The sequence below is a fragment of the Procambarus clarkii genome, chromosome 6 (assembly GCF_040958095.1).
Source record: "Procambarus clarkii isolate CNS0578487 chromosome 6, FALCON_Pclarkii_2.0, whole genome shotgun sequence".
In the NCBI taxonomy this organism is placed as follows: domain Eukaryota; kingdom Metazoa; phylum Arthropoda; class Malacostraca; order Decapoda; family Cambaridae; genus Procambarus; species Procambarus clarkii.
In genome coordinates, this window is record NC_091155.1 from 29,450,406 (window position 1) to 29,464,291 (window position 13,886).

At 47.8% G+C, this 13,886-nt stretch overlaps 1 protein-coding gene across 1 annotated transcript in view; it reads left to right on the plus strand.

Moving 5' to 3' along the window:
- Positions 1–10,703, plus strand: part of LOC123753836 (carbonic anhydrase-related protein 10) — a 72,802-nt gene extending 62,099 nt beyond the window's left edge. Inside the window, exon 10 of the mRNA XM_069311158.1 lies at positions 8,740–10,703. Coding sequence (XP_069167259.1) covers positions 8,740–8,797 — 58 coding nt within the window. The 3' untranslated portion in view covers positions 8,798–10,703. The remainder of the gene's footprint in view (positions 1–8,739) is intronic.
- Positions 10,704–13,886: the final 3,183 nt, after the last annotated feature.

Genomic DNA, 13,886 nt, shown 5'->3' on the forward strand with positions numbered 1-13,886 from the left:
GGTTATCTTCTTGGTTATCTTGAGATGATTTCGGAGCTTTTTAGTGTCCTTGCGGCCCGGTCCTCGACCAGGCTTCCACCCCCAGGAAGCAGCCCGTGACAGCTGACTAACACCCAGGTACCTATTTTACTGCTAGGTAACAGGGGCATAGGGTGAAAGAAACTCTGCCCATTGTTTCTCGCCGGCGCCTGGGATCGAACCCAGGACCACAGGATCACAAGTCCAGCGTGCTGTCCGCTCGGCCGACCGGCTTCCTTGTAGGGAGGGACTACACCAGGTGAGGGACCACACCAGGTGAGGGAGGGACTACGCCAGGTGAGGGAGGGACTACGCCAGGTGAGGGAGGGACTACGCCAGGTGAGGGAGGGACTACGCCAGGTGAGGGAGGGACTACGCCAGGTGAGGGAGGGACTACGCCAGGTGAGGGAGGGACTACGCCAGGTGAGGGAGGGACTACGCCAGGTGAGGGAGGGACTACGCCAGGTGAGGGAGGGACCACACCAGGTGAGGAACCACACCAGGTGAGGGACCACACCAGGTGAGGGACCACACCAGGTGAGGGACCACACCAGGTAAGGGACCACACCAGGTGAGGGACCACACCAGGTGAGGGAGGGACTACGCCAGGTGAGGGAGGGACTACGCCAGGTGAGGGAGGGACCACACCAGGTGAGGGACCACACCAGGTGAGGGATCACGCCAGGTGAGGGAGGGACTACGCCAGGTGAGGGAGGGACTACGCCAGGTGAGGGACCACACCAGGTGAGGGACCACACCAGGTGAGGGACCACACCAGGTGAGGGAGGGACTACGCCAGGTGAGGGACTACACCAGGTGAGGAATGGACTACACCAGGTGAGGAATGGACTACACCAGGTGAGGGAGGGACCACACCAGGTGAGGGAGGGACCACACCAGGTGAGGGAGGGACCACACCAGGTGAGGGAGGGACCACACCAGGTGAGGGAGGGACAACACCAGGTGAGGGACCACACCAGGTGAGGGAGGGACTACGCCAGGTGAGGGACCACACCAGGTGAGGGACCACACCAGGTGAGGGAGGGACCACACCAGGTGAGGGACCACACCAGGTGAGGGACCACACCAGGTGAGGGAGGGACCACACCAGGTGAGGGACCACACCAGGTAAGGGAGGGACCACACCAGGTGAGGGAGGGACTACGCCAGGTGAGGGACTACACCAGGTGATGGACCACACCAGGTGAGGGAGGGACTACGCCAGGTGAGGGACCACACCAGGTGAGGGACTACACCAGGTGAGGGAGGGACCACACCAGGTGAGGGACTACACCAGGTGAGGGACTACACCAGGTGAGGGAGGGACCACACCAGGTGAGGGACCACACCAGGTGAGGGAGGGACTACGCCAGGTGAGGGACCACACCAGGTGAGGGACTACACCAGGTGAGGGACTACACCAGGTGAGGGAGGGACCACACCAGGTGAGGGACTACACCAGGTGAGGGACTACACCAGGTGAGGGAGGGACCACACCAGGTGAGGGACCACACCAGGTGAGGGAGGGACCACACCAGGTGAGGGAAGGACCACACCAGGTGAGGGAGGGACCACACCAGGTGAGGGAGGGACCACACCAGGTGAGGTAGGAACCACACCAGGTGAGGGAGGGACCACACCAGGTGAGGGAGGGACCACACCAGGTGAGGGAGGGACCACACCAGGTGAGGGAGGGACCACACCAGGTGAGGTAGGAACCACACCAGGTGAGGGACTACACCAGGTGAGGGACTACACCAGGTGAGGGAGGGACCACACCAGGTGAGGTAGGAACCACACCAGGTGAGGGAGGGACCACACCAGGTGAGGGACCACGCCAGGTGAGAAAGGGACCACACCAGGTGAGGGAGGGACTACACCAGGTGAGGAACCACACCAGGTGAGGGACCACGCCAGGTGAGAAAGGGACCACACCAGGTGAGGGAGGGACTACACCAGGTGAGGAACCACACCAGGTGAGGGACCACACCAGGTGAGTGAGGGAATACACTAGGTGAGGGACCACACCAGGTGAGGGAGGGACCACACCATGTGAGGGACCACACCAGGTGAGCCTCAACTACCCACCAACTGCTCCAGTAATGAAAATCGATACCATAATAAATATTTTCAAATGCAAACACTAAACTGAATTATTTCGACAGTGTGAACATAAGTGTGTACATCACTATTAACTTCAGTATGTACACCAGTGTGTACATCAGTATGTACACCAGTGTGTAGCCTACATCTGTGTGTGCACCAATGCTCAAATCATAGACAATTAAGTTAATTCTCCACTTAGGTTATGAGGCTGTGGCTAGCATACTTATTGTGAGAAATAATTTACTATTATGCCATAACTAAATAATACCAGACCTGCAATAACATTCTACATAAATTACCCAGCTGCGGAGAGCAGCTTCAAGCCCTTCCTAACTCCTGATTGGTTAGTATATGTGACGTCGTGTGTAAACACTAGCTGATTACATCATGGCCCCGCCCATTCTTACGCCTGATTGGTTAGTATCTGTGACGTCGTGTGTAAACACTAGCTGATTACATCATGGCCCCGCCCATTCTTACGCCTGATTGGTTAGTATCTGTGACGTCGTGTGTAAACACTAGCTGATTACATCATGGCCCCGCCCATTCTTACGCCTGATTGGTTAGTATCTGTGACGTCGTGTGTAAACACTAGCTGATTACATCATGGCCCCGCCCATTCTTACGCCTGATTGGTTAGTATCTGTGACGTCGTGTGTAAACACTAGCTGATTACATCATGGCCCCGCCCATTCTTACGCCTGATTGGTTAGTATCTGTGACGTCGTGTGTAAACACTAGCTGATTACATCATGGCCACGTCATTTGTTTATCATAATATTGATGAACTTATCCATAAACATCGGTCGACTAACAAGATCACTTCTCCTTCCACTGATTCACTGATTCAGCTGAGATATCATATACAAACAGAGAATTTAATGTCCACTAAATATGTAAGGTGAAGCCATGTGGCTGCCATGCTGGAACACCATGCTTACTGCTCCTGGAGTGCTGAAGAGAAGAGTGTGCGTGGTTGATCTCTCCAGGACTCCTGGGGCTAGATTCACGAAGCAGTTACGCAAGTACTTACGAACGTGTGCATCTTTCCTCGATCTTTGACGGCTTTGTTTACATTTATTATACAGTTTACAAGCGTGAAACTTCCCAATCAACTGTTGTTACTGTTATAAACAGCCTCCTGGTGCTTCGGAGCTCATTAACTGTTTAATAAGTGTAAACAAAGCCACCAAATATTGAGAAAAGATGTACAGGTTCGTAAGTGCTTACGAAACTGCTTCGTGAATCTGGCCCCAGATGTTCACAAATACGGTGAATGATTATCTGTGCAGCACGAGTTAAACAAGATCCTGTTCCCACCTACTGGGGCCAGTAGGTATTATGCAGATTCCTCAATACTTACGACCCAATACATTTTACTAACATTTAGAATTATCAGTTGTTCAATATGACATATTATAGAGCAGAATCATAGATATGTAAATTGTTTTGATCTATACTTTAGGTATGCAAAATCAGAATATGTGAAGATAGGTGATAAGGGTACCAACTTTGCCCATGTTAATGCGCTAAAGTCCACTAAGCACTGATGTTGTTATGGTGCAGTAAGTTAATTCAGTCTTGGGTAGTAATTTCAATTAAAAATTTAACTTATGAGTTGTTTATTATTTCATGTGACAATTTACAAATTCAAATTCAAAGTACAAATTCGGTGTTACGGTCGTCTGGAGATAGACAGATCAGTCACCCTCTGTAGGGTTATTAAAGCCTTGATACTGACCAACCAACAACTGTTCTTTAGTAATGAACATAGTCCAGTGTTTACAGTTCTTCGTCAGATATTGTATGCTGTATACGTATTGTAAACTGTATACTGTATAGCAGTGACCCATTATCTTACACCCAAGGGGCAAAGTGTTCCATTATTATACATCAGAGCCCAATCACGTTGTACCCAAATAGGTCGGTACACCTAGTTGCTCCCTATGTAGCTAGCGACCCTATCTATATGTCACCAACCACGACCCCCCACCCCAAGCCTCTCACCAACCACGATCCCCCCACCCAAGCCCCTCACCAACCACGACCCTCCCCCCCCCACACAAGCTCCTCACCAACCACGACCCCCCCCCCACCCAAGCCCCTCACCAACCACGACCTCCCCCCACCCAAGCCCCTCACCAACCACGACCCCCCCTCCCCACCCAAGCCGCTCACCAGCCACGACCCCACCCCCCACCCAAGCCGCTCACCAACCACGACCCCCCCCCCACCCAAGCCCCTCACCAACCACGACCCCCCCCACCCAAGCCCCTCACCAACCACGACCCTCCCCCCCCCCCCCCACCCGCAGGTCACTTGCTAGCCTCCATCAAAGGGCCACAAAAACAACATGTCAGCCATTTTCCAGGTCTGCCATTTTGTTCTGGCTAATGTTGAGCGGTTGTGGTGTGTGTGTGTGTGTGTCTTAGATCTGTTTGTCTCATTTATGGAAGACATCGGTGTTTACCCGCCGGTGATTGTCAGCAGAGATGGGAGGGGAACTGGGTAAGGAAGGGGAAGTAAACGACCAGTCACCATCACGTGGCTGAAGATATAATGACCAAACTACACCTCAGATAATGGAGAATCGACGACGGTTTGGTGCGACGTTTCAGTCTATCTTGGACCATGGTACAGGACGGACCGAAACGTCGCCGTTTCTCTATTTTCTGATGTGCTGTTTGGTCATCAAGGGGAACAAGGTAAGGGTAGGGGAACAGGGTAAGGAAGGTGAAGAAGGTAAGTTAAGGGAATAGGGTGAAAGGGGGGAGTGAGGTAAGGGTGAGGAACAAGGTAAGAGTAGAGGGGAGGGAACACGGTTATATTAGGGGGGGGGGGGATGGAAGTATGGAAGAAGACGACTTCTCGACAGTTTTGAATGTCGTCACAATTGAATATTGTGGGATGTCCCGTATGTTGGGCAGCGAGCCGGACCCAATATTGTGGGATGTCCCGTATGTTGGGCAGCGAGCCGGACCCAATATTGTGGGATGTCCCGTATGTTGGGCAGCGAGCCAGACCCAATATTGTGGGATGTCCCGTATGTTGGGCAGCGAGCCGGACCCAATATTGTGGGATGTCCTGTATGTTGGGCAGCGAGCCGGACCCAATATTGTGGGATGTCCCGTATGTTGGGCAGCGAGCCAGACCCAATATTGTGGGATGTCCTGTATGTTGGGCAGCGAGCCAGACCCAATATTGTGGGATGTCCTGTATGTTGGGCAGCGAGCCAGACCCAATATTGTGGGATGTCCTGTATGTTGGGCAGCGAGCCAGACCCAATATTGTGGGATGTCCCGTATGTTGGGCAGCGAGCCAGACCCAATATTGTGGGATGTCCCGTATGTTGGGCAGCGAGCCAGACCCAAATTTCTGGTAATGTTGTGGATGACTTAGTGACGTCTTTTATCCTTTCCCTTCAGATTTACGACAGATGTGACCTTAGTTCAAGGTGGATGCACCACAAAGAATTTAAGACATACAATCGGAAATCCCAAGCATGAGGGGGCGCTAAGCTATGAGGCAAGTTCTATCTTAGAAACGGTCTTAAACAATCTTAAGACGATACTCTCCACTTTGGGAATCTCCCAATTTGAAATCATTTGGGGTGAAGAGGCTGCATAAGAGAATCCCATTGACTGCCTCATTTAATGAACTTCGAGTTATGAATCTTAACAGAATGTAAATGATTTGACAGGATCTTCTCCTGTAATTCACAGCAGTAGTGGACGATAGCAAGAATACAGGGAACACCATCGGTATTACCTTGTAATATCAACACGACCAAGTCTTAACTGGAAGCATTGGTTAGGCCGACGAGCAGTCTTTTACAGTGAATGGTTTAGTGGTTTGATCACCAAGGCCACGCACCTTGTGGTAAAGTGCAAAACATCGTGGGCGTCCACAGCCCTTATTCTTGGTTCTATATTCATTTGGTCATTCAGTCTTCCAATGAGGATTGCATCAATGGCACTGGAACCCAATGTTTCTCTAGGTGATTGTTGTTGTTATGTTAGATGGTTGAGGCTCCTGGTAAAGTGCATCTTACTTGGTTTGATTAAATTATTTCAAACTTGTACAGGTTGAGTCGAGACTCCTCCTCATGATGCTTCCCCAGGTGGAAGTCTTCTAGCAGGGCTTCTCCTTTACCTGCCAGAGTGCCACTCCAGGAACCACAGACCACATTCCCTGCTCACTCTACCCACAATTCTCATGGCTATTCAGAAGAAGAATGAACCATAGGGTTTCCCTAATGGACGCCCTCTGTATAACTAATTTTATATTTACCAAACAACCTTGTCGAATCCTTGTTGCATCCAGGTAAAACGATGGAGAGGAGACTAACATTTATTCTCTCACTGCTCTCAATACCTCGTCACCAAAAACGTGTTCTACTTGTAAAAACTTTGGTTTTAATCTTGTATTACTTTCAGGGAAGTCTTTTAATAAAGGTTGGTGCTCACTGCTCTCAATACCTCGTCACCAAAAACGTGTTCTACTTGTAAAAACTTTGGTTTTAATCTTGTATTACTTTCAGGGAAGTCTTTTAATAAAGGTTGGTGCCGCATGGGCTGTTTCTTCGCTGATGCGAGGCATTTATCAAGGCATATTGGGGGGGACAGTCAACAAGCCGCCGGCTTCCTGTCCTCGTCGAGGCTACTAGTGTTAGTGGCCCTCAGGTAAATGAGACCTTAGAGGTGGTCTGCTGGAAACATCGTGACGCCCTCCATGCGGGTACTACTGACTACGTAGTATTACTACGTACTACTGACCCGTAGTACTACGGGTACTACTCTGTTTACAAGGCGGGGACTACCAATACCTCGGATTTTACCGTCCCTCTTTTTCAGTGAATATAAAGAGATGCACCGAAGAGTTTAATTTCGTAGAGAAATATGCTAGGCGTGTATTGTTGACAAACTTTGGGATCTTAGACAAGTTGGCCTCTTGAACTACGCCGAGAACTGGCACAAATAACCATTGGTTTATAGAGCTTACGGACTCTACTCGTAAAGATATAGCGATTCTAAGTTGGCAACGTGAGTGTCCTGGGACCAGCTTCACGAAACAGTTACGCAAGTACTTAAGAACGTATACATCTTTCCTCAATCTTTGACGGCTTTGGTTACATTTATTAAACAGTTCACAAACATGAAAACTTCCCAATCAACTGTTGTTATTGTTATAAACAGCCTCCTGGGGCTTCGGGGCTCATTAACTGTTTAATAAATGTAAACAAAGCCGCAAAAGATTGAGAAAAAATGTACAGGTTCGTAAGTGCTTGTGTAACTGCTTCGTGAATCTGGGCCCTGGGGAGTAAATTATGTATATACTGTTGTGGGTGGAACAACCCGTCCTCTTAAAAATAACGTCACTTTTCGCAGGTATGCGCGGCGCTATGGCCAAATTTGGACGAAATTTGAAATGAAATCGACTCACAAAAGTGACGTACTGTTCCGTTTTTTGTTTGAGTCTTCCGGCTTACTCGGCAAGCTTAGAAGAGGATTCTTTCCATTAACGTTTTTCATAACGTTTTGAAACTTTATGAGAATTTCCTGCCCACCTAACCTATCAGAGGACCCTTAACTTACTGGTATTGAAAAAAAATCCCAAATTTATATTCATTTTTTTTTTTCATTTTAAAATTACGTCCATATTCGGGCTCTCTCTGCTTCAGTTGTGGCAGTCTTCCTCCAGCTGCAGCAGTGTCCTTCACCGAGGTCACTGTTATGCTCGTTAGGTCCGCCTCGCCGGATTTAGCGTATTGATGGATCATGATCACCTTACCAAGCAAATCATTTATCGTTCTGATGACTGATGAGGTCTGTGACCTGCCGCACATTGCTGGCTAAGCAAGCATTTTCAAACACAAGCGGGTCATGTCATAGTGTCAGGAGCATCAGAGTACACCATCAGATCACCCTTCCAAAGGTCTGTAGATTGGCCAGCTAAAAGGACGCTGCTTTTGAAATGTAGGAAAGGGTTGCACCCCCAGAATGTCGAATATTTAAATGTTGTTTCCAGGAATGTGATGGGGTCGAACACGGGAGATGCGAGCCTTCTCCCGTCTCGCAGAACTCTCCTGCAGACCGCCGCATCTCTTGCTTCTTCAGACGTTCTTACAGCTAAATGTAGCTTACTTTTAATATCAAGCTAAAGACCCAATGTCACTCCCACACTACGCCTCACACAGCACTTGATCACCAGAGCTCTTTTCACAGCCCCAATATTATCATCATAATAATCATATATTATGTATTACTTCAAAGACATTTACATACATGTCAAATTATAGTATATAATAGTGGGTGGCAGTGTTTGGTGGTGAGCTGACAATGTTGCTGGTGTGTGTGTGTGTGTGTGTGTGTGTGTGTGTGTGTGTGTGTGTGTGTGTGTGTGTGTGTGTGTGTGTGTGTGTGTGTGTGTGTGTGTGTGTTGACTCCCTGCACACCTTCCAAACCACGAACCAACACCAAAACCTTTGATGCCACTAACAATACTCTTGAGTCAGTTCTCTCTTGCTGTCACCATTGTGCTCCTTCCGTGTTTTCCTTATGACTGTTGTATCGAGTGTTTAACTTTAACAATTTTGTTTTTCTGTTTGTCTTTCAGCCAACAGCTGGACGCTGAGTTAGCTCGCTTCCTCTGCTCACGCCCCGAGGACCACTGAGCCGTCTCTCTCAGCTCTGGGATAAACTACGTCCTCCTCAGTGTCCTCTCCATCTAGGCTATCCCCCGGGAAGGCCTCCGTGTTCCTCAGAGGCTACAATGACAAAGAGGATGAACATCATATTCCTCCATACCCAGGTTGACCCCGAAGGTATCTACTGTGCCCAGGTCGACTTCGAGGACACTCATTGTGTCCCTCCGTGCCCAGGTCGACTTCGAGGACACTCATTGTGTCCCTCCGTGCCCAGGTCGACTTCGAGGACACTCATTGTGTCCCTCCGTGCCCAGGTCGACTTCGAGGACACTCATTGTGTCCCTCCGTGCCCAGGTCGACTTCGAGGACACTCGTCGTGTCCCTCCGTGCCCAGGTCAACTTCGAGGACACTCGTCGTGTCCCTCCGTGCCCAGGTCGACTTCGAGGACACCCATCGTGTCCCTCCGTGCCCAGGGAAGTCCATGGAGTTCCAGGCAGGGGTGTCCTGCGTGTCCCCACTGCCGCCACGGACCCCAGCGTGCGAGGCGAGTCCCCACACCAGCTCAAACAGAGGTCTTGCAACTCTGCCATACAGAAGAATTTGCAGAGAATCTTTAAGACGCAATACAAGAGAAGGAATACAGGAAGGAGGTAACTCAATGATGGTTGTAGGGCAGCTGGTTCGTGTGACGCCATGCGTGACTTCGGGATGATACCACCTGCAACAACGCGCATCCACAGGTGGCAAACGCGCACCTACAAAGGGAATGCAAATTAGCAATATAAGACATGGACTTGCAGCTGGCACACGGACTCGCCGCCAGTTCTTGGACTCACAGCTGGCTTGTGAGCTCACAGCTGGTGCACGTGGTGGGGAAGAACATGTAACGACAAATCAGTTCAAACTACGCCGCACAAACTCTTTTGTGTTGATAGTGAAGATGAAAGATGATATTAATTTAAGATATTAATATGATCAACCCAGGCAGGGAATAAGTGATTAATTGCCGCTCTTAGGGTTAAACGAGGTTGTTTGGGTATTCAAGCGAAGCGAAGGTGTGATTCAGTGTTTGTTTGTTTGCATCTTGTACCTTGTGAGTCGTACAGTGTACCTTGTGAGTCGTACAGTGTACCTTGTGAGTCGTACAGTGTACCTTGTGAGTCGTACAGTGTACCTTGTGAGTCGTACAGTGTACCTTGTGAGTAACACAGTGTACCTTGTGAGTCACACAGTGTACCTTGTGAGTTGTACAGTGTACCTTGTGAGTTGTACAGTGTACCTTGTGAGTCGTACAGTGTACCTTGTGAGTCACACAGTGTACCTTGTGAGTTGTACAGTGTACCTTGTGAGTCACACAGTGTACCTTGTGAGTTGTACAGTGTACCTTGTGAGTCACACAGTGTACCTTGTGAGTCATACAGTGTACCTTGTGAGTCGTACAGTGTACCTTGTGAGTTGTACAGTGTACCTTGTGAATCACATAGTGTACCTTGTGAGTCACATAGTGTACCTTGTGAGTTACACTGTACCTTGTAAGTCGTACAGTGTACCTTGTGAGTCACACAGTGTACCTTGTGAGTCGTACAGTGTACCTTGTGAGTCACACAGTGTACCTTGAGAGTCACACAGTGTACCTTGTGAGTCATACAGTGTACCTTGTGAGTCGTACAGTGTACCTTGTGAGTCATACAGTGTACCTTGTGAGTCGTACAGTGTACCTTGTGAGTCACACAGTGTACCTTGTGAGTTACATAGTGTACCTTGTGAGTAACACAGTGTACCTTGTGAGTTACACAGTGTACCTTGTGAGTTACATAGTGTACCTTGTGAGTTACATAGTGTACCTTGTGAGTAACACAGTGTACCTTGTGAGTTACATAGTGTACCTTGTGAGTAACACAGTGTACCTTGTGAGTAACACAGTGTACCTTGTGAGTCACACAGTGTACCTTGTGAGTTACACAGTGTACCTTGTGAGTCATACAGTGTACCTTGTGAGTTACATAGTGTACCTTGTGAGTTACATAGTGTACCTTGTGAGTTACATAGTGTACCTTGTGAGTTACATAGTGTACCTTGTGAGTCACATAGTGTACCTTGTGAGTCACATAGTGTACCTTGTGAGTTACATAGTGTACCTTGTAAGTCATACAGTGTACCTTGTGAGTCGTACAGTGTACCTTGTGAGTTGTACAGTGTACCTTGTGAATCACATAGTGTACCTTGTGAGTCACATAGTGTACCTTGTGAGTTACACTGTACCTTGTAAGTCGTACAGTGTACCTTGTGAGTCACACAGTGTACCTTGTGAGTCGTACAGTGTACCTTGTGAGTCACACAGTGTACCTTGTGAGTCACACAGTGTACCTTGTGAGTCATACAGTGTACCTTGTGAGTCGTACAGTGTACCTTGTGAGTCATACAGTGTACCTTGTGAGTCGTACAGTGTACCTTGTGAGTCACACAGTGTACCTTGTGAGTTACATAGTGTACCTTGTGAGTAACACAGTGTACCTTGTGAGTTACACAGTGTACCTTGTGAGTTACATAGTGTACCTTGTGAGTTACATAGTGTACCTTGTGAGTAACACAGTGTACCTTGTGAGTTACATAGTGTACCTTGTGAGTAACACAGTGTACCTTGTGAGTAACACAGTGTACCTTGTGAGTAACACAGTGTACCTTGTGAGTTACACAGTGTACCTTGTGAGTCATACAGTGTACCTTGTGAGTTACATAGTGTACCTTGTGAGTTACATAGTGTACCTTGTGAGTTACATAGTGTACCTTGTGAGTTACATAGTGTACCTTGTGAGTCACATAGTGTACCTTGTGAGTCACATAGTGTACCTTGTGAGTTACATAGTGTACCTTGTAAGTCGTACAGTGTACCTTGTGAGTCACACAGTGTACCTTGTGAGTCGTACAGTGTACCTTGTGAGTCACACAGTGTACCTTGTGAGTCATACAATGTACCTTGTGAGTCACACAGTGTACCTTGTGAGTCGTACAGTGTACCTTGTGAGTCGTACAGTGTACCTTGTGAGTCACACAGTGTACCTTGTGAGTCATACAATGTACCTTGTGAGTCACACAGTGTACCTTGTGAGTCACAAGACTATATTTTATGAGTTACAAGTATACCGTATGTATCTCCTTTATCTTATGAGGTACAGATGTACAGTGTATCTGTACCGTGTAATGAACCAAGTTACAAATGTGAATTATGAGGAACCATGTACCACACTGTATTCCATGCTGCAAGTGTATAGCCATAAGAACGAAAATTGATCGTTAAGACACGCTGGCCTCAATTGTGAGTGTACTTCAAGAGCACAAAGGCAATCATTAAGTTAAAAATACTCATTATGTCAACTGTTTAACACATGACCTCACCCCCTCATCACTCAACTCGGACCTAAATGACCTGAGTTATGTCAGATTGTGTTAACTAGTGAACCAATGCACGCGGAACCTATCACCGCCGGGCTTTTTCAGTTCTAAACGTGTTAATAGTTGCTTGAGGTCAATGATGCCACTTGCATAGCCAAGACACTCTCTGCTGCCTGTCTAACCTCCCAGACACATTTCTCTGTCACTCATATCCAAATTATACAGACGGTTTAGAGAACGATTAAGTCAGTTGATTTTAAGAAAATAAGTTAAAAAGAAAATGGTAGGTTTACACTAATAAAGGTTTACTGGGGAGAAGGTTTTTAGAGATTAGGTTTACGTATGTATTTAGCTCATTAGAATTGTTACAAACTTAGCAAATTGTCAGTGATCAATGACTCTTAACAGACAGACAGAGGAAGGGGGTTAGGGCAGTGAGACAGAGCTATAGACACAGAGGGACAGACGACAGAGCAACATAGACGGGACCAGCACACCCGTCAACTAACCTGAGGTCCACCAGGGCCACTCACGTGTTGACTAAGCTCTGCTACAAGACTGGATGAACCAGTGTTCAAGAGCTCAACTTCTCCCACCCATTACTGAACTATTACTCAAGTATCATTAAGTTATGAATCCAAAGAAACTTTTTATAAAGAATTATTTGATTAACTTTAATAGAGCTACATCCTAACGTTATTAACACGCACTTCTAAACCAGAAACAATGCAATATTCCACAAATTTAAGAAATTAACACAATTGGCGAATCATAATTCAAACTTTGAACTCGGGAGTCAGGAGATGGGTGAATTTTGATAAGCCGCCGGCTTCCTGTCCTCGTCGAGGCCACAAGAGTGCTAGTGGCCCTCAGGTAACTTCAGGTCAATATGCTTTAAACAGTAGCAGGCCAAATGCTAGACGGGTGATGAGAGTGAAAGGTCTCTGTCAGGTCCATTGTCTTACACGCCACACTATGGAGTCCTCTCTGGTAGTTCTGGAAGTAACAGCACATCAAGGTAGCTGAATGTCCAGGGTGGTTGGGCAGGAGGAAGCGCGAGAGGGGAGGGGGGGGGGGACCGCGATTGGATGGGGGGGGGGGGGTCCCCGCAAGCAGTCACCTAGTGTCTGATTCAGGTGAATAATACGTATCAGCATGTGTAACTCAGGTCAAAGGTCAACCATCCCATCCATGGTCACCATCACTACCGTATCATTTTATAATCACTACCATCACCATTTCACGTCATCACAACCATCACAACCAAAACCAATTATCAACCAACATCAACTACCTACAGCATCATTAAAACAACCCCATTCATCACAATCCTAACTACTATCACTACCATCAATTACATCACCACCAGTCACTACCACCCGCCACCATTCACCATCATCACCACCACCAATCACCACCTCCACTGTTACAGTGTAAGGCAGGACACCACTGTGTAACACCAACATTACTGCCGTTGTACGGACCCGAAGCACAAGGCAAGTCTGGTGACCTGTCTCCTCCTCCACAGTTCACGTGTGGAGACGGAATGAATCAAATATGTCTATCTGATGTGCTGTCTTGTAATATTTTCTTGTAAAAATATGTTTCTGCTGATATAATCTGTTTGTGTGTATGTCCAACAGGTGTGTGTGTGTCCAACAGCAGGTGTGTATGTCCAAGAGTATAGTTGTGGGCTTGTGGTATAGCCTAACATTGCGTAAC